At 41.4% G+C, this 20918-nt stretch overlaps 2 protein-coding genes across 4 annotated transcripts; one reads left to right on the top strand and one right to left on the bottom strand.

The window, feature by feature from the left end:
• Window positions 1-72: 72 nt before the first annotated feature.
• Window positions 73-9809, bottom strand: LOC107039524 (proteasome adapter and scaffold protein ECM29). Its single transcript, XM_015259172.1, has 4 exons — window positions 9785-9809; window positions 2564-7422; window positions 2352-2502; window positions 73-834 (listed from the first exon to the last, which is right to left on the bottom strand). The coding sequence occupies exons 1-4, from the start codon at window positions 9807-9809 to the stop codon at window positions 422-424; spliced, it is 5448 nt and encodes a 1815-aa protein (XP_015114658.1). The 3' UTR covers window positions 73-421.
• A 116-nt stretch (window positions 9810-9925) lies between these two features.
• Window positions 9926-19846, top strand: LOC107039603 (glycogen debranching enzyme). Of its 3 annotated transcripts, XR_001460967.1 has the most exons (5): window positions 9926-10301; window positions 10575-10750; window positions 11086-11218; window positions 13321-17964; window positions 18035-19846. XR_001460967.1 is itself a non-coding variant. In XM_015259320.1 (4 exons), the coding sequence occupies exons 2-4, from the start codon at window positions 10640-10642 to the stop codon at window positions 17874-17876; spliced, it is 4800 nt and encodes a 1599-aa protein (XP_015114806.1). In that variant the 5' UTR covers window positions 9926-10301; window positions 10575-10639; the 3' UTR covers window positions 17877-19846. The 3 variants fall into 3 exon arrangements, 2 of the variants coding, with proteins under 2 accessions (XP_015114806.1, XP_015114817.1); XM_015259320.1 differs by having other exon boundaries at window positions 13321-19846; XM_015259331.1 differs by lacking the exon at window positions 10575-10750 and having other exon boundaries at window positions 13321-19846.
• The last annotated feature ends 1072 nt before the right edge of the window (window positions 19847-20918 follow it).

The raw sequence follows: 20918 nt of genomic DNA, 5'->3' as shown, positions 1-20918 counted from the left end.
TCTTCATTCTTTGGGGTGCAGCGAACATTTTTAAGGATAAATATTAAGTTAACTGGAAAAAATCAAATGATGTACAGGTGTGTTAAATTAAGTTATATTTCAATACAGCCTCTTTCGTAAGAATGTTTAAATGTACATCCTCCGCCCAAAAAAATCAGTTTCCATACAAAATATTGCAATGTGTCATTTTCTACTTGCGATGTTCAAGCAAGTAGAAATTGTCATTGAGAATAAACAAGATTTATAAATTGAAAATAAATTCAATGATATTTTTAACTGAATATATATACAGAACAATATATATGTAGTAATAGTAAGTTGAATAATTTCACGAACTTCTCTGAATTCATTAGAATTATTGTTGAGTTGTTATAAGCAGTTCTTTTTAATTTTTTGTGATTCACGATTTTTAGTCTTTCTTTCATATCTGCAGCATCGCTTTAATATCAGCCACTCTTGTTCTTACTTCTGGTTGATTGTCCTTAGAGAGCTCAGGCAATAGTTCGCAAAATAGAGTCTTCACTTTTTCCAATTGTTTAGTGTTACTTTGATCTATTAGTTTTTTCGAGAGAATCAGAATTATGTTGAGAGCCTCTTTACGAATTCTCGTGTACTTTGATATCCCTATGGACACTCTCAGTATTTGATGAAGTGTCTCACAAATTTTGCACACTTTTTCTTTGTCATTTTCCGTTAATTCTGGAGTAGTCAATTTTAGAAGAACTAGTTTTTCGACGAATAGGGTCAGTGTGGTCATGATCGCAACCTGGATGGGCCTCGTGCTGTTTGCCAATGTCTCGTGACAGTGAGTGACGAACTGCACGGAATATTCATCTGGAAATGATATGGAGATTCATTATTGATGTGCAACAGCTTCTCTTTGCTCTTTAGATAGTGTACGGAGAGAAAAAAAGTTTCTAGTTTTCAGAACCCAGTTACTGATTTCAAGTTTCAATGCAACATGTTTTTGAGTTTCTTAACATGTCGGGAATCGTACCACGTGATGTAATAGTATATTATGTCACCAGGCGATGAAGGTTTTTTCATAACGAATGTGGATTTATTTTTACCACATGAGTCAAGAGTTTCATGGGCCCGGAAACCGCGATTTAACCGAGGAAATTGGTGTTAGAGTTGCGGTTTCACGGTCCTAGGGACATAAAATAATTTTTTATGCCCCGAGTACCGAGAACCGTGTTCTAACCGAACAAAATGAAGTTGAAATTTACATTTTTTATGGCCTCCGAACATGATATACTATTCTTTATGATATTTATGCGTCCAATACTGCGTCTCCGTCAGTCGGATTAAAATAAAACATTTCAGTAACCGAAAATTGCAAGCTTTTCGAAATAATGTAAAAAATGTTAAAAACCCGTCGAGGTAATTTACGTAAATTACGCCGGTAAAAAACTGTGTAATTTACCAACGTAATTTACACGCCCAACCCTGCTTCAGATATAAGAACCGAAAAGAAAAATTCGACTGGGTTGTTGGTCGCTCGCTCCCATTGCGGTTGGGTTGGAGTGGGTGTGACTCATTACGGATCGACTAATAACTTCCCGACCGATTGCCTTTCATTCAATCATTAGGGAAAAAACGCAAATTCCGATTACGATAACTTCTCTAGCGGGAAGTTAATAAATTTCCCATCAGGTATAGCCATACCCATAAATCAGAAATTCCCGTTAAATTATCAAGTAGTCAATTAGTTAATATCACTCTTAAATTTTAATTATTGAAGTAATCATCAATTTAAATATTCAAATTCCAAATTATTTATTGAGGGGTAATGAAAGCCCTCGCAAAAGTTTGTTTTTTCAACCCATTTTTCTCCGATTGTGTCCAATATAAATGGCTGAAATTTTCACCAAGTATTGAAGAGAGTCTAAGCGTTGTCGTCTACCTATTATTTTTTAGCATCAGCTGTGTCGTCAAGTTTTCTGCATTTTTTTTTTGCAAAAAAACTGAAAAATAATAGATGGAGGACAACACTTAGTCTCCCCTCAATACTTGGTGAAAATTTCAGCCATTTATATTGGACACAATCGGAGAAAAATGAGTTGAAAAAACAAACTTATGCGACGGCTCCCGTTACCCCTTAATCAGTAATTTAGTTGGGAAAATTGATGATTATTTGGATCATCGGAAATCCCTTATAAGAAATTTAGTATTATTTACTTAATAGACAATTTACAGATCCATATTATTAAATATTGAATTCACTATCAATTGAAAATTTAGATTATCAATCATTTTACTATTTTTTAATTTCGATTAGTATATTTAAATCTTGATCAATGTAAGTCGGAAATTCTTTTAACGAGTTCTTCTATGCGTTTCCTATTTACCTTGAGTTAATTTACTCTCAATTGAGGAAGGCCAGGCCTTGCCCAGTGCTTCATACACAGTCTCCTGCAGTTTCATTTGATCTTCCCTCTTCTTAGTACTCTCCTCAGTCGCACGATTGTCGCTATCATCATCATCGTTCTTCTTTGCAATCTGAAAATTAAAAATTTACAGTGATTCACCATATGCACTAACATCTTCATCCCTCCCTCACCTTAATCAAAATATCCTGAGCAATGTCGTAAAGCTGCGTAAACCGGTCGACCTCCAGCTCATGCAGGACGTCAGCAAAAGCTTTCAGAGCATGACGACGATACTCGAGATTTTCTTTCCTACTCTCTTTGTAAAGAGCCTCAGTAATGGTCAGTATTAGCTCTGGGTCTTTACTCAATGCCTCCTTGCTGTTGCAAGCCAATGTGGCCAGAGCATGAACAAGTCTCTCCTTTCCATTCCACGTCCTTCCCTGCAGGCCATTGACTAAAATCTTCAGGAGACCATTTCTCGAGTTTTCATCCATACTCGATCCCACTTTCGTCGCAACCGTCGACACTGCATTCGCTGCCTGTGCTTTTGTAGTCCAAGAGGCTGATTCAAGGGCTGAGTTCAATTTACTCGTTATCAATGTCAAATTTTGCTTTATAGCAGACTCAGTCCCATGGGCGATGTCACCCCAGAGATCCGTCCACAGTTCAATCGTATTCTCATTCCCCGGAACTTTGATCGCATGCATTGCGAAAAACGTGAGAGGCATGACAATGTCTGAGAATTTCTTCAAAACCTCATGATTCTGATTATTAATAGATTGCAGTGCCTGCCCAATCGCCAATCTGATGGAGTCATCCTCCCTCTCCATGTACCAAGTGTTCAAAGTATTGAATAATTTTTCTAGACTAGAATCTTTAGCTGAGCCAACAACATGTCCAATCGTCACAGCATTCGTCTTCCTAACAGCTGCATTTCGATCCATCAAGCCATTCATAAGGGCTGTTAGAATTTTCCCAGCGTAGGGCTGCAGTTCCTGCTTCGACTGAATTATCAAAAATATCAGGAAGTGGGAGATTGCGACTTTCGATCCCAGTCCAATGCTCGATTTAATGAGCTCGATAACTTTGGGCATCAACTCCTTGAGAATGGGCCCATCAATGTACTGAGTGCACTTCTTCAACGTTTCTGTTGCGTAATGGCTCTTGGCAGCACTAGTGCGAACACTGTCAATGGCTTCCTGAATGTCCGACTGCACCCCATATGCATTGCTCATGTAGGTGAGTTTCGTATTCTCGAGATCTGTGGCGGTTAGAAGGGCAGGGATCAAATTAACGAGAGATGGTTTCAACAGAGGACCAGCAGTGGACACCAACTGCGCCACTGTCTGAACAGAAAGTGCTCTGACAGTTGTCACAGTGTGAACAATCCCAATGTCCAAGAAAACTGGCAAAATAGCCTGAACAATTTGCTCTCCAGACTTGCCATACATCGGGTCACACTGGCGAATGCAGACTTTGCTGAAGAGTTTAGCTGTTCTCGTAGCCGTTTGTCTCGTCTCTTCGTGAATGTCATCCATAACGCGGAATAACTGTTTCCAGATTTCTGGTGCATGCTTGACATAGTCAATAGGTGCATTTGATTTTAGAACATCAGCTAGTGCCTCGCAGCAACTGATTCTCACTCGATACAGATGATTCGTCAGATTGAGAGTCAGATCATCGAGGATCTCGTCGTGATACTGTTCCAAGACTTTCTGAGTCGATGGAACAATAGCGTGCCAAATGCTCGCCATGCTCTGTTGAATCTTCGGAGTGGGATCGAACTGATACCTGTACAACTTTGGGACAATACTTGGGAGATATTTATTCAGCTCATCCTTGGCGACACTTGCAATGGCGGAGAATCCGAAAGCAGCGCCTCTCTTCGAATTCCAGACAGCATTGTGATTAGCTAATTGTAAAAATTTGTAGATTAAGCCTGGATTGTTGAGATCCGAAGCGAGAGAGCAAATCTCCTTGTACGTGGAGATATTAGCACCTGTTGGAGCCTTCCCCAGCTGTCCATCTTCGAATAATTTGGTGTCTGGTGTGATTTGAGCTACTGTCCTCCTGCCCTCGGACAGTTGACTCAGGAGATTTGAGACGAGAGCATCCCTCTGACTGACCTCGCTCGTATCGTAAACCAGGCAAATACCTTTTGATGCTACATCCTGGACGACGTCGTTGTTCTCTGATAAAAAGTCCATGAAGGCGTTTTGGATGGCCGAGAGTCGATCCAGGATGTGTTTCCTCTTGGCATTTCGTCGAAGGATAGCCAACAGCCAGATACAGACAGCCTGACGAGAGTTTGGATGGGGATCACTGGCAATTTTCAGCAAACGATCCACCAGATATTCGAGTAAATTGTCGTTCTGGGGGGTGAAGGGCACCTGGTGCTCGTCTGGGAGCTGCACCCAAGCGTCACGAGCTTCTGTTGCTGCTGGGCCTTGAACAGAGAGCACGAGGGCCTCTGCTATGATGAAGTGAACTGAAGAATCCTTGGTTTCTTTCGTCAGCTCCAGAAACTTCTCGATTATGTCTTTCGTATGTGGAAAATCCTCACCAATGCACAACAACCCCAGGGTCGTTGCTGCGTTCTCCTTGATCCTGTGAGTCATCTTCGCGTTTTTTAGAATCCCAAAGAGAGTCTCGACCAGGCACTTCTTACTGGGGTTATCAGCGTCGTCGTCCTTCAGGGGGAGAGAATAACTTTTTCCGACATTTCCGATTCCTTGAGCTGCTGCTTCCAGCAATAAAATTGTGCTACTCTTCAGAAATTCGAAGACTGTTTTCACTCCGTCTACATAAGGCTTCCAGGTCAGAATAGATTCTTTAGTATCTGTCGTTTTTTTGAGGAATAACTTTCGCTCAAACATGAATGACAGAGCCAGCAGAGCACCATGTTGAATCTCAAGTGTCTTATGCTTCGTTGCTGTAATTAATTCATTCACACGAGTCTCAAACTCCTCAGGCTTCGATTGATGCGCCATTACAATTGCGTGAATCTTGCCAGCCAACTCTCGCACCTCTGCCTTCGTCGAGGCAAGGAGACCCCTGAGGAAAGGCAACTCTTCAGTAAATTTATCAGACATTTCTGGAGAAATTGAGCCAATTACTTCCAAAAGAGCGTAGAGGGGGACTGTGTCAGAGGTCGCCTGGTTCAAGCATTTTATAATCTCGAGATAGGCGTCGATGGACTTCTTGTCTTTCTTCAAAAGCTCCTTGAGATAGCGACCAATCAGGGGCGTATGCTCGCAGGGATGACTGTCACTCAGGCCCCCTTGTATCCTGACACCTGCACTCTTGGCTAAACACAAGCGAAGGTACGAAACAATTTCGTTGAAGGTAGCGATATTGTATGGCAATGTGTGATTTCCAACTCTAATCACGCGTTTCGAGGTGATTCTGGTGCCCATCTGCCAATTTATGTACAAAACGAGTTGAGGAAAATCAGGGAGGAACAATTCCTTCTCATCGAGCTTGTCTCGTGCATTTCTGTGGGCTGTTCCATAGAGGGCTTTGACAGCTTCAGAGGCGACTTCATTCTTCTCGTCGCCACAGGCCAGGAGTAGGAGGTACCTGGAGGGGGCATCATCAGAGGGAAAAACCGTCGCTGCGTAGTGAACTGCGACGTACCTCACGTTGGGTTCCTCCGACTCAATGTGAGCAGAGAGCAAGGAATTCATCAGGGTGATCCCCTGTTCATTATCACGATCGAGGACGAATGAAGAAGCCATCGCTACGAGTGCATCCCTGACTGTTCTCCTCAATTCACCATCAGTGGTGGTCAGAGCATCGAAGAACTTGTCCACTAATCTGACATCTTTGTTCACCAAACTTGGAATTCGCTGACCCAACTGACCGACTATCGTGTAAGCCATTGATTGATGCTCGACTTCACCCTCGACGATGAGTTTTATCATTCCTTTGAGAATGACTCCAGCTACTCTGCTCAATGGCCCCAATGTGCACTGCTGCACCATGTTGAGGGCAAACTCCAGTGCCAGGGATTTCAACTTCTTGTTTGTGTTGTTACCGTAGAGAGAGTCGAAAACAACTTGAATTGCTGGTGGAATGACGAGCCCACCTTTGCTGACTCGGCACAAATACTGGAGCAGCTTCAGTCGAATCCTCGTATTCGCTGCCAACCGCTTCATTTCTGGTTTAATGACTTTTTGGGTTGTGAAACCGCTGGATCCGAGGAACAGAGTATAGAGGGGAAGGGCTAAGGACATAGAGGACCAGTCGAGGGAGCTGACGATTTTCCTCAGCTCCATGTCAGCTAAGTTGGCGACACTGAATCTTGTGTCAGCAGCTGCGACAATCAGGTGGATCAGGATATCAGATTCTGGAAAGAATCCGGAGGCTAGGAATTTGACAATTCCCAGTTTCACTTGTTCGAGTTGTTCAGGGAGGGGTGGAGTCTCGCCGATAACTCTTTTGAAGGAATATTCACTGAGACCTGGGGGGACAGGGAACTTCGACCAGTCGATGGGCTGTCCAGCCTGCTGACCGTCTGTCTGACCGACTGAACCGTAAGGTAGGAGGAGCATGTCCAGCATGAATTTTATTAGTTGCTTTGCAACATAGGGTTTGTCTTGGAGACCCAGCAGTGCTGCTCGCTTCTCGGCACTCATTGGGGCCTGAATGTGACCCAGTGCTGGCATAATTATGAGCATTAGACTATCCTGGTGAGGCAGGGGTTTACCCTCGATTGCGTTCAAGACACTTGGCACCAATTCCGCCTGCTTCTTCATTTCCATTCGGGGGTAGCCCAATTTTATATAGATTATCGTGAAGTTTATGACGAAGGAACTGGCTGCTGGGTCTTGGTACTGCAGCAACAGTGCTTCAACGGGCAGCTGAACTTTTGGTCGACTCTTCACTCGTTTGTTGATGTGAATCAAAAGACCCATCACTTTCTTCCTCACTCCGTCCTGGGGACTGGAGAGTTTTAGTAAAACTGGGGGCAGGAATTTGCATACTGAGGCCTGCAGTTGCTCGTCTGTTTCGGCACTTCCCAAACACAGGAAAACCCTCTCCAAGAGAACTGAAATAGAGTGAATAATAACGATTTTTCAGCAGCCATTCGTGCGTAATAAATCTGCTTATAACATGACATTGCTGAAATTAAAAAGTTTTTAATTTAAAATTTTCTATCCAAAACCACAAGCATTCAAGAATTATTTGATTGTTCTTCGACAGACAAATAGAGTTATCTTTGTCATGTCTGCATGGGCATGAAATATCCATGGCTTTTGAAGACGAGGCCATCGAGCCCCTGAGATTTGGGAGTCCATGGCCTCGTTGCTGGGCGAACATTTATTGAGGGGGATGGGGTCAAACGGGAGAGACGAACGAAGTTATCGCAAGGGTCTAATGGGAGCGATTAATTGAGTAATCGCAAAGGTCAAACGGGAGGGACCAACGTAATTATCGCAAAGGTCTAATGGGAGCGATAAATTGAATAATCGCAAGAGTCAGACTGAAGAGACCAACGTAGTTATCGCAAGAGTCTAATGGGAGCGATTAATTGAGTAATCGCAAGGGTCAAATAGGCGAGACGAACGAAGTAATCGCAAAGGTCCAATGGAAGCGATTAATTGAGTAATCACAAGAGTCAAATGGGAGTGACCAACATAGTTATCGCAAGTGAGACTGAAGAGACTTAACGTAGTTATCGCAAAGGTCTAATGGGAGCTATTAATTGAGTAGTCGCAAGGGTCAGACTGAAGAGACCAACGTAGTTATCGCAAAGGTCTAATGGGAGCGATGAATAGAGTAATTGCAAAGGTCAGACGGGAGAGACGAACGAAGTTATCGCAAGAGAGTCTAATGGGAGCGATCAATTGAGAAATCGCATAGGTCACATGGGAAAAACCAACGTAGTTCGCCCAGCAACGAGGCCATGGAACCCCTGAGATTTGGGGCCATGGAAGGACCCTCAAATTGTCTTCAAAGGTCATAGAGATTTCATGACCATGCCCATGACCGCGGATACTGGTATTCATGGCCGCGCCATGACGAGTGGCGTACGTCGAGAGAAAAAAAAAACATGTTTTCAAACAAGTTTTGTTCAAACAAAAAATCATTCATAGGAGATGGTCACGCAATTTTTGGGGTGAAAATATCCCTCATAAAGTGAAGTTACAAAGAAAATGTATTCCTGAGTTACAGGATTGCTACCATATCACCGTTAGTATTCAATTTGAGAATTAATTTCCTTTGCAGTGAAAAATTACTCTCCCTTATTCCTCAGAGAAACAAACATATTTCGAGGATAAAATATTTATGGTAGTGTACAGGGTTTCCCACGATCGATCCTTTTTCTTCGAGGGTATTGAAGAGGATGCTTTTCCAAGTGGGAAGTTCCCCTTTCACTTTTGGATCTGAGCTTTTTTTTGGTCCATCCTTTTTTTCTTTTGGTCTCTTATTACTGACTTCAGGGGCGGATATTTATTTTTTACAATTGTTCAGAATTTGTTTTCTTTTTTTTTTCTTCTCAGTATGTTTGATGCCTACATATGCAACAATCTACGGCCTTTCGGACCCAAATTCATTTTCCAAAAAGCCGAAAAAAGTGCTCAAATCCAAAAGTGGAAGAGGAAATTTGGACTGCAAAAAGCACTCTAAATACCCTCAAAAGAAAAGGATCGGTTGTGAGATACTGTAGAATAACGAATAGCAATGAAATTTGGTGCTTGCACAGGAAATAACAATTCCTTGGAACAACTACATCTGTTTCGGCAATCAAAATTTTTCATCTCAGGAAATTCGTCAAGTGTTCAGCACGAGATTTCTTTATACTTCGAATATATTTTCTTTTTGCCTCAGTGTAGGCATTAACATAAGGTTATATGGGACTTAATGTTTCAAATATCTCCAATATTTGTCTGGATACTCCAGATTTTTTTTGCCCGCTAGAGTCCGTATATTTTTCGTCACATTGCCCTCCACTTTAATCCTTATTTTTCAAGTCTTCCAGTAAGTAAACTATCAACTTGAAAATAGATCCCATAAGAGTCCACGCATAAGGAAAAATTTGTTTATTTCTTTTTGTCAAAGCTGTTGAGACAAATTTCCTTCAACGACTGCAAAAATTGATTCCAATTGAATTACAATTAATTAATTTTTTCAAGCGCAAAAAAAAATAATTTTCGAAAAATGGATAAACATTTCTAAAAACTGGAATATACAATCGGAAAATGTACACGACTCGTTTGAAGTTGGCCAAGATCTCCGGCATGACATTCGATTTTTACACGTATGGAAATTGAATGATTTGGGATGAATTCTGTTATCATCCTTTATATGCTATCAATCACTCAGAGAAGATGTCAATCATCAGCGAGAAAGCTTGAAGTAATGACTAAATACTTGAGATAAATGTTAAATTATTATGTGCCACTCACTCAACTCGTCTGTTGCAGCTGCCATTTTGAAACTGCATGCATGTGACTGTGTATTTCTACATGGATACGTCCGTTTGACAGTGATGTTTTTCTGAAGTTGTCTGAAGTTAGGGACAATTTCACAGGACTAATTTTCCTGACAATCCCTTCTCTCTAACAATTATTTAATTTTTTTCCCATTAGTTTCATAACCACATTAAAACATTCGAATCATTATCACGGGCTTTGAGATTAATTGAAGCTTGACGAATCAGTGGAAATTTTCGTATTTTTTGTGGCTCAAACAGCCTGAGATGACGATTGGCCAATTTAAATTCAAGTGCATCCTCCCCACAACAATTTTATCCAATAGAATCTGTCAAAACCACCCGATACATAACCTCTTCCCGTGAAAAATGTTTATTATTGCATGTATGACCTTTACATAAATATTCCCCAAGACAGAGGTCATATTTGAACGCTAGGTCCCAGTTGATTAGCACGATTGTTTCACGTGAATTGGCGCATAATCACTGAGGTAAATGATAAAAATTCTTATCATTTCTAAATTTATTTGATTCATAATCGATCAGTTTGCTATTTCAATTGCTTTCTACCTCATCTCTTTATACGCTTTGCTAAATTAGAACGGAAATTTTGGCTGAATACCAAAAAATATATTCCATTCGAGCGATATTGTGATATTACTATCTGATTACGCATGGCATTGTAGCTTTATAGCATGCTCATTATCCAGAGTGATTGGAGATTTTTTGAATTATTAATGCTTTTTTCATGTCACTTACTAAAGGAATAGTTATAGCATAATATAAACAGCTTTGAGATCTTTGCTTTGCTGCACTTGAAACAATATCGATGGAGTTGGGTCGCACAATTTGGAGATCAATGACGAATATGCTCAGCACAATTGGAAATTTCTTTCGAGCACTCACTAAATGGAATTGCCTAAGAATTTTTTGGTCCTATGTAAGTTGATATCATCATTGTAATTGGAATCACTGGGGGAATTGTAGAGGGGAAATTTTAGATGACAGAAAACAATGTTCTTGGGACAGCAATGTTATTTCAATATTGTATTGAAGATAGACTTACAGCTTTATATCTGCTTGCAGAGGTGGAACCTCAAGTAATTCAGTAGCTTTTGTTACTCTGCATGGTTTGTGATTCCATTGTTCGGGTAGATTATATTAAGGCGGGGGTGAGACCACTTTGCACTAGTTTGTTGACTGTTTTTTATGTGTAAGCATGGAGAATTAACGGTGTTTATCGATTTTTTTTTGTAATTTTCTGATGATTTTCAGGCGGCGGTTGATGATATGGCACAAAAAACGGTTGTTGCTGATACAGCTGCGTCCACAAAAAATGATCCTGTGAGAATTTTAACGTTGAATAAGGGAGAGCATCAGGATGGGATTTTGTACAGAGTTAAACAAGGTAAAATGAGTTTACGATTATATTATTCTGGAAGTTTTTAGTTTAAGATATTTTTGGGTCAGGGGGAATGACGAGACTTTTCCAGAGCCCTTTGTTGTAGGGTAGAGTGGAACGGATATCCAAGTACTTTGGCTATTTTTTCTCCAGTGAAATGATTTTTCACTTTTGAAGTCGAACATCAGAGCTTTCATTTGAGCCCCATTTGACCCTAAGTTTTCGGATATCTTATGATGATTTTATTATTTAAACATTATTTAAACTTTTTTCTGAATTTGAATCTCGATATTGAATCGTTAGAAAACATTAAAAAAAAAACAAAACAAAATTAGAAAGTGTACTTTTGGTGAAAGATTGATGAAATAATGAAAAATTACAATTTTTAAAAATTGCGAACATTTTCTATAAATATTCATTTTTTAAATTCATATTTCTTTCCTACCATCACGGTTTTATAGGCTCCCCATTCCGGGCTAGGACTCCACGGGAAACCATGGAAAACCCCAGTCGTACAGCCGGTCGATTGTACAGAGCCCTAATGTGCCCTTCTGTCACACTAACTAGAGGGGCACATTAGGCAACTACACCGTGCCTATCTTTCGAAATTTTTGGGCGGGGGTATTCCTAAGTGGTCACCGATCCAAGTACTAACTGCGCTATAAGCGCAGCGGCACTCGGATGTCCGCCGGAGCAATACCTAACTCACCCAACCATTACGGTCGGCTTTTCTATAAATAATTTATAAATAATTAAGGGAAGACCACTATGAGTTTTAAAATTCGCGGGCTGTTGGAGTGAGCTTTATCATGCATTGAAGATCGATTATATATTTCTAAAAACGAATAATTAGTGTAACCAAAAATTGCACCATTCATGTAAAATAACCAGAATAATGATCCTCAAAAGATTTCAAATATATTCTTTCAGAAACATTTTTCTGGCTATTTTACATGAATGATGTAATTTTTTACGTTAAAAAAACCAAATTAGCTGCCTAGAATTCGAATTTTAAAAAACTAACTCGTAATTATTATTGCACACATCTTGTAAAAAATTTTGACAAAAAAAAAACGTCTGTAGCTCAAAAATTGGAGGCCCTGGACTATTTTAAGCATTTTAAGCGTTTATGGGGCAAACTTTCAAGAGTTTAAAGAATTTTCTGTAGGATTTCATATGAGATTTCCAACAGGATTTCCTATAAAATGTAGGGACATAAGGGTCACGATGAGGGCCGAAAGTGTCGTATGGGGATCATGTGGGGGTCATATATGGATTATCAATTTTTTTCAGAATTTTTTTTTTCTGGTTATTCATATTAAGAATATTCCGGGTTCCCCTCCTACCTCATCCAAATCCCATCCAATCATTTCCTATGACGTCACAAAGATGTGGAACGCTATATAAATTCCCTTTTTTAATGTAATGTACCTCATATTACAGTCATTTAAGGGTAATATGGGGGTCATATGAGCCTCCTATGAACTCTGTGAGACCCCTATATGAACCTCATAGGACCTCCATATGACCCTCATATGACTCCTTTGACCCTCATTCTGACCTTTATGACCCTAAATTTCAAATGAAATCCAAATGAAAATCTTATAGTATATTCTATAAGAAATATGGGCATAAGGGTCACAATGAGGGTCAAACGTGGGTCATAAAGGCTCATATTAGAGTCATTTAAGGGTAATATGGAGGTTACATTGGGGTTATATCGGGATTATAGGGGGGTCATACGAAGGTCGTTTGATCCTCCTATGACCTCTGTATCCTATGACCCCCATCTGTGACCCTTAAATGGCCTTTATGTGACCCACATGATTCCCCTATGACCCTTAGACGACCCTCATTCTGACCCTTATGACCCTAAACTTCAAAGGAAATCCTAATAAAAATCTTATAGGAAATCTATAAGAAATCCTACAAGATACCCTGTAGGAAATCCAATAGGAAAAACCTGATAAGGAATCTATAAGAAATCCTATAGAAAATGTCCGAATTCTCCATAGTATTTCCTACAGGAAATCCCATAGAATGTTTTCATACGTGTGTCCGTTTAGCACCCTCTCCCTCTTCTCTCATCTATAATAAATAATTTCCAGGCTGGCATCTGCAATTCTCCCTGGGCCCCTCCCTATTCGGCCGTCACTTGAACATCTTCACCAACCATCCAATATCCCCAGACCAAAAATTCGCGAGACACACGTATCACCAACTGAAATGGACAGACGGCTCGGCGAGTCTGCGAGTAACCACTGCTGGTTCGTTCCACTACTACTTAACAGACTGCCAAGAAGAAAGCGACCTTACGCCCGTGGCATCCGGCTACGTTCTAGTGGAGCCCGAATTGTCCCTTGGTTCATCAGGTGACAAGTTGTCCCTCGACTGCATCCAATGTCAAACAGTGTTATCCAAGAATCTCGGCCCCATCTCCACCTGGGAGGAGAAATTACTCGTGTCAAAAAACTCGGGCTACAACATGATTCACTTCACCCCAATCCAAGAACTAGGCGAATCTCAATCAGCGTACAGTCTCAGTGACCAATTGAAAGTAAACTCGTCATTCAACGACAGCAACGACAGACCAGCGACATTCGACGACATCCAAGCATTGACGAACAAACTCAGAGACGAATGGAAAGTTCTCTCGATCTGCGACATTGTCTTAAACCACACAGCCAACGAGAGCCCCTTCCTGGTGTCTCATCCAGAGTGCACGTATAACTGCTTCAACAGCCCTCACCTGCGTCCCTCGTACCTCCTGGACGCAGTCCTCTTCGAATTAACACTTCAAGTGGGAGCAGGTGACTGGGAACTCAAGGGAATACCTCCAGTCGTCGAGACTGAGGATCACCTCAACGCAATTCGTCACGCCCTCCACAGCCACTACCTTCCCCTGGTAAAAATCGAAGAGTTGTTCACCCTAGATATTGATGCAGTTGTGGGAGACCTGGTCAGCCTTGCACGCAGCAGAATGCCTGAAGACACTCCACCAGACTCAAATCTATCGATATCGATCATCAGAGACCCTCAGTATCGTCGTCTCAAGGCCACAATCGACATGCAGCTTGCCCTAAACATCTACAACATTTACAGACAAGATTGTTTCGACGAGGATACACGTTTGAAACGCTGCGCCGAGGAGTTCCGGAGGAAACTGGAGGAGCTCAATCAGGAGATAATCAGTGAAGTGCAGAATCACCTAAATGCAGCCATCGAGAACACAATCTCTGGGATTCGATACTTCCGGGTTCAGGCGGATGGACCGAGGCTGAAGGAGATCAGCGCCAGGAATCCATTGGTTCCTCGATATTTCACGGATTATGGAGCCCCCAAGAGCCTAGCGGAGCGCGAAGCCATGATGTATAATGAATCAGGGTGTTACCTGATGGCACACAACGGTTGGGTGATGAACGGAGATCCCCTGAAGAATTTCGCTGATCCTGGCTCCAACGTCTACATCAGACGTGAGTTGATAGCCTGGGGTGACAGCGTCAAACTGAGATTCGGAGACAAACCCGAGGACTGTCCATTCCTGTGGAAACACATGGCATCCTACGTTGAACAAATGGCGAGGATTTTCGATGGAGTTAGACTCGACAATTGCCATTCAACTCCAATTCCAGTTGCTGAGTATATGCTGGATGTGGCACGTAAGACTCGTCCCAATCTCTACGTAGTGGCTGAACTGTTCACGAATTCCGATCAGAAGGACAACATCTTTGTGAACAGATTGGGAATAACTTCACTGATTCGCGAGGCAATGGCAGCCTGGGACAGCCACGAAGAGGGTCGTCTGATTTATCGTTATGGGGGTGAGCCAGTGGGTGGATTTTTCCAGCCACAGCAACGTCCACTTGTCCCCTGCATCGCACACGCACTCTTCATAGATCAGACTCACGATAATCCAAGCCCAATTGAGAAGAGGAGTGTCTTCGATCTTCTGCCATCAGCAGCTCTGGTTTCCATGGCTTGTTGCGCCAGTGGAAGCAACCGAGGCTACGACGAACTCGTTCCCCATCACATTCACGTGGTCGATGAGGTGAGACAGTACACCGCGTGGACTGGTGATCAAGAGCTCTCTCAAAAGAACCCGAAATACGTTGGTGATAATTCAGGGATCATTTCGGCCAAACGTGCTCTCAATAATCTCCACTTCATCCTGGGAAATCAAAATTTCTCTCAAGTATTCGTCGATCAAATGGACACTGACGTCGTCGCTGTGACGAGACACTCGCCTGAGACACACGAGAGTGTAGTTCTGGTTGCATTCACTGCTTTTCATCATCCTGATTCGAGTGCCAGGGATCTCAGGAGGAGTGTCAGACCTCTCAGGGTCGAAGGGGTCGTTGAGGAGATCATCCTCGAGGCTTCTCTCACTTATAAAGATGGAGCAACTCCCTTCAGATTCCCAGATATGCATCAGAATAATGAACACTACATCAATGGACTCGCTGATTACATCGTCAACATGAGAGAACACATTCAAATTCCAGACTCCAGGATTCTGCAGAAAGTCGACTCTGGCGATACTAAAATAACTCAGTTGAATTTTGTTAATTTCCAGCCTGGCTCTGTCGTCGCAATTCGAGTCTCCCTTCATTCCAACATTAGACCAGCCCTCGAGGCACTCAACAGCACCATTAAATCCATCACAATTGGCATCGATTCCTCGGAATTACTCTCCATTGTTTCTAAACTAGAACTATCGGACATGAACAAAGTACTCTACCGCTGTGATCAAGAGGAGAGAGATGAAACGGAGAATAAAATCGGGGTTTACGATGTCCCTGGATATGGACCTCTTGTCTACGCTGGTCTTCAGGGGGTTGTCTCCCTCCTGGCTGACATTCGACCGAACAACGATCTCGGGCATCCACTCTGTGGAAATCTTCGTGATGGAAACTGGCTGATAGACTACACCTGGCAGCGTTTGAAGAACGACGAGAGCACTCTCGCCCTTGGCAAGTGGCTTGAGCGAGAGTCTGAGCCCTTCAAACTCATCCCCAGGTACCTCGTTCCAAGGTACTTCGACGTCATCATCGTCAATGTTTACATGAGCCTGCTGGAGCAGTGCTACAGAAAAATGTCCAAGTTCGTGGAGGGTGGGTCGACCTTTGTGAAACTGTTGTCACTGGTTTCAGTGCAGATGGGGGGAGTCATCAGGTCTGCGCCTCTGCCAGACCTCTCTCCCTCCCTGGAAGCCCCAAAACCGAAGATCAATGAGCGCAATGGCGTGAGGGAGCAGGCATGTGTGACACTGTCAGCTGGTTTACCACACTTTACCGTCGGCTACATGCGCAATTGGGGTCGTGACACCTTCATCGCGTTGCGAGGACTGCTGCTGCTGACAGAACGTTACGATGAAGCCAGGTTCATCATCTTGGGGTTCGCTGGGACCCTCAGGCACGGATTAATTCCTAATCTGTTGGATAGGGGCAAAAACGCGAGGTACAATTGTCGTGATGCTGTCTGGTGGTGGCTGTACACCATTCAGTGCTACACCCAAGAGGTTCCCGATGGTCTGAAGATTCTCAATGACAAGGTTTCGAGGCTCTACCCAACCGATGATTCCCCAGCACTGCCAGCTGGTCAGATGGAACAGCCTCTGCACGACGTCATTCAGGAGGCTTTGACTGTTCACTTCCAGGGCTTGTGCTTCCGTGAGAGAAATGCGGGGAGACAGATCGACGAACAAATGACTGATCGTGGGTTCAATAATCAAATTGGGGTTCATCCGGAGACTGGATTTGTTTTCGGTGGGAATGACGCTAACTGCGGGACGTGGATGGACAAAATGGGATCGTCTGAGAAGGCTGGTAACAAGGGTAAACCTGCGACGCCTCGGGACGGATCAGCTGTTGAGATTGTTGGACTCAGCAAGTCTGTTCTGACGTACTTTGCTGAACTGTATAAACAAAATTTGTTCCCCCATGGGAGTGTCCAACGACGGAACAGAGACGGAAGTACAGTGACTTGGAGCTATAAGCAGTGGGCAGACAAAATTCAGGAGAATTTCGAAAGATATTTTTACGTTAATGAGGTACCAAAAAATGGGGAATTGTGTCCTGAGTTGATTCATCGTCGAGGAATTTGCAAGGACAGCCATGGAGCCTCCCAGGCATGGGCTGATTACCAGTTACGTCCTAATTTTGCTATTGCCTTGGCAGTGGCTCCTGAGTTATTCACTCCGAGACATGCCTGGAGTGCACTGCAACAAGCTGAGAAGATTTTGCTGGGGCCACTGGGAATGAAGACCCTGGACCCAGCTGACTGGGCATACAATGGGTATTACGATAACGCGAATGACGGGACTGATCAGAAGGTCGCGCAGGGGTGGAACTATCACCAGGGGCCAGAGTGGATCTGGCCTATGGGCTTCTTTCTGCGTGCACGACTTCATTTCGCAGCTCTAGTTGGGGAAAGGGAACATCTGAGGAGGACCATTCAATCGACTGAAGCAATCCTCTCGAAACACTTCGTCGAAGCCTCGACGAATCACTGGAGGGGACTTCCAGAACTGACGAATAAAGATGGGGATTACTGTCGGGACAGCTGTCGCACTCAGGCCTGGAGTGCTGCAACTATTCTTGAAACACTGTATGACTTGAATAAATTCAAGTCTCTAGAGGAATCATCGAGTGATTACGCCAACTGATATAATTTTGCGTGTGTTCATCGTCGTTATTTAGAATACTCAGATCTAGAGGATAAACACGTCACTAGGGGCAGTAACACGTGCTTCGGTAATAATACTGTTATTTCACAAACACATGATCCTAAAATCCAGCAAGGTACACACGCATTTTTTTGTAGATCCCGTGATAGCAAGGACAGTGCATCTTCTCACACAAGTAGCACAGCCGTTGTAGAGTGCCATGATAGTTGTAATCCAATTAATCCTAGTTATGTTAATGACGTTCAGTTGAATGATCATATTTACGAAGAGATCAATCAAATTTATGGTTGTAACACTGGATGCAGTGAGAGGATGATCGATTATTGTGAGCCATATTGTGGAGATGCTGGGGAAAAAATCAGGACAGAGGTGTGCCATGTGTGTGCACAATGCAGTGGAAACTCGAGAGTTTACAGCGATCGATTGATTTACAAAGGGGAACCTCTTCGTGCACGAGAGATATCGATGCATCAGCTTGAATTGTGTTCGGATCAGCTTCTCTTCAAATTGAACACTCCGGAGGGGCTCCAACAAGACTATATGCCAGTGGTGAATATACTAAAAACGCATGCATCTGGGATTTTTTACTCGAAAGAAAATTGCAAAGATGTTTTTCATCTGAAGTCAGTCCTTTCTCCACATATTCAACTGTATGACGACGAAATGGGGGACAGAAATTCAAATACTGAAGTGTATCATCGGCTGGCTCTGGATTCATTCTGTAGAGTTTCAAAAGATGCTGTTTTCAAACCAAAAATTTTTGAGAATCTTCAGGAGGAGAGTTTTGAATGTTGGATGGACTATGAAAATCGAAAAAGTAGACTCAATAGAGATAAAACTGAGGGCTTGAGATTATCGGTGCGAATGCATCATCACAGGTCGAGTCTGATGCTGCTTGAGCCACTGCTGATTATGCCGGACTTTCCCACTCCCAGAGATATTCGAGAGAAAAATAGAATTGCACATAATGAGCATGTGAAAATAGTACGGATTGTTATTGCTTATACTCTATCTTTTTTTCTTCTAGTGATTGTTACATTTTACATTGTCTATTTCGCTTGATTTTTCTTCCTCTCTCCTTCCGTCCATCGAATGATGATTATAATGTGTGGGAAAATTTGAAAGTACATTCGCTGGGGTATTCTATTGGAATCTTATTGATAGAAAAATTTAATGGTTTTTTCCATATGAATTATTTCGTTAGATTTTCTTGTGAGTTCCTCGATATAAATGCTGCAAGTGTTATCTTGCATAAAGAAAATAGAAGAAAATTTTTTTGAAAATTTATCTTAATAAATTGCTAGAGAAAGAGTTTAACAAATTAAAAACAAACAGAAAAAAATCGAATAGAATTTTCAACAGAATGCCCATAAAATTTTCTATTAAATTTCCGCATGCACGATTGACTACTCTGGAACTTTTATTATTTTTTGAATTACTAGAGAATTTGACGTTAATTCATGACAATTTTTTCGTTACTTTTCTTATTTTCAATTTACGTTATTTGTATTCAGTCTGCAATGTTGACTTTGTGTGATGTTTCACGAGTGGCATAATGTATTTTATTTTGTCTTCCGTGAATATAAAAGAAACATGTTGTGTGGTGATCAAAGTTTATTGTTAAATATGAAATTGTACACAAATAGAAAGGACATATATTTTTTAAAGCTCTGAGAAACGACAGAAAAAGTGAGATATCTGATACAACTATTTTCACACAAGTGATTCAATAGTGTTCATTAAGTGTTGCAGTACTGAATGATATACTTTTTTCGCCTGTTATTTGGATATAACATTTTAGGGACGAGTCTAAGAAGATGTTCAAGATTTTTATTTTTCTTGTGTCGGTACTTTTTACAATCAGTGCTAGGAAGCAAAGAAACTGCCGAATCGAGTTCGTAATCAATGAAAATGGGAAATAATAATAAAGAAAATATATCGAGCAGCAATTTAATGGTTGTTATTCACGATCTTTTCTCTTTTCCCTTTCCAATTGTGAATATGAATGCAAAAATTGAAAACTATCGAGTGAAGAAATAAACAATTTAAGGATACCCAAGTATCGTTCATAGTTTGGTACAGACCACACTATAGATTCACCCATTTTCAATCATCCAATTTGTCAATTAAATTGCGTGACACCAATTTTTAAAAAATCATGAACATTCAAATAACTACAATTTGCACCGAATTATTACTCTTTTCAATATTCTTTGTTTATAAATAAATAATTGCAATTTTTTAAACTACAGTAAACCTTATTTTTTAGGCATGAAATCGATTTCTGGCAAAATTCTAAACATGAATAAATTTGTTACGATTTCGAAGAAATGATTTTTATGGTGGGAAATTGATTGTTTACAAATTCTTTCGAAAAAATGCTCGTAATTTTCAAAAATGGCAATTTTTTAATAATTTCATCAATCTGCTTCCGAAAATAAACTTTCTAATTTTTCTTCAGATTTTATAAACTCGCCAATGGGCCCATCACTAGCTTCATTTATACTATTTTATTTTATTTTATGTTATTTTATTTCCATTTTCATCTTCACAGTTGGATTAATTTAATTTCAACCTTATTTATATCTATATTTTTTCCGTAATTCACAAGTTACAACATTGAATGAAGAGCAATTACGTCAAAGATCAATAAAAAGTGTTTTTTTGCGATCAAAACAAACACAGAAAACAAAAGTTATTCGAAACGGTGTAATATACCAACGTAATTTACACGCTCAACTCTGCTCCGCATTTCTATGGTCGGATTCCAATTATTATGAAAAGTAAATGAAAAAAGAATCAGAAAGCGATAATCGGCTAAAAATAGTCCTTGGAAAACAGATCACCGTCCCCCACGTGTAAGATCCTTCCGAGCCGAAGGCGAGGATGGCAAACACGTGGGGGAGGGTGATATGTTTTCCATGGCGAGGTGTGTATATTAATTTTCGCGCTGCGCGTCACGAAATTGGCGTTTTTCAGGTCCCGTGACACGAAAATGATTTTTTTTCTCCTTTTATATCG

The sequence above is a fragment of the Diachasma alloeum genome, unplaced genomic scaffold (genome assembly GCF_001412515.2).
Source record: "Diachasma alloeum isolate Michigan unplaced genomic scaffold, Dall2.0 Dall_scaffold_00178, whole genome shotgun sequence".
Lineage (NCBI taxonomy): Eukaryota > Metazoa > Arthropoda > Insecta > Hymenoptera > Braconidae > Diachasma > Diachasma alloeum.
This window is presented reverse-complemented; position numbering and strand designations above follow the sequence as displayed.

Excerpts from the sequence above, each read along its gene's own strand:
- LOC107039524 (XM_015259172.1), bottom strand. The coding sequence starts at position 9,809 with ATGGCAGCTGCAACAGACGAGTTGA. Across the intron at positions 7,423-9,784 it reads AGCTGCAACAGACGAGTTGA|TTCTCTTGGAGAGGGTTTTC; the intron begins GTGAGTGGCACA and ends ACTCTATTTCAG. Across the intron at positions 2,503-2,563 it reads CTCAGGATATTTTGATTAAG|ATTGCAAAGAAGAACGATGA; the intron begins GTGAGGGAGGGA and ends TTTAATTTTCAG.
- LOC107039603 (XM_015259320.1), top strand. The coding sequence starts at position 10,640 with ATGGAGTTGGGTCGCACAATTTGGAGATCAATGACGAATATGCTCAGC. Across the intron at positions 10,751-11,085 it reads TAAGAATTTTTTGGTCCTAT|GCGGCGGTTGATGATATGGC; the intron begins GTAAGTTGATAT and ends GATGATTTTCAG. Across the intron at positions 11,219-13,320 it reads TTTGTACAGAGTTAAACAAG|GCTGGCATCTGCAATTCTCC; the intron begins GTAAAATGAGTT and ends AATAATTTCCAG.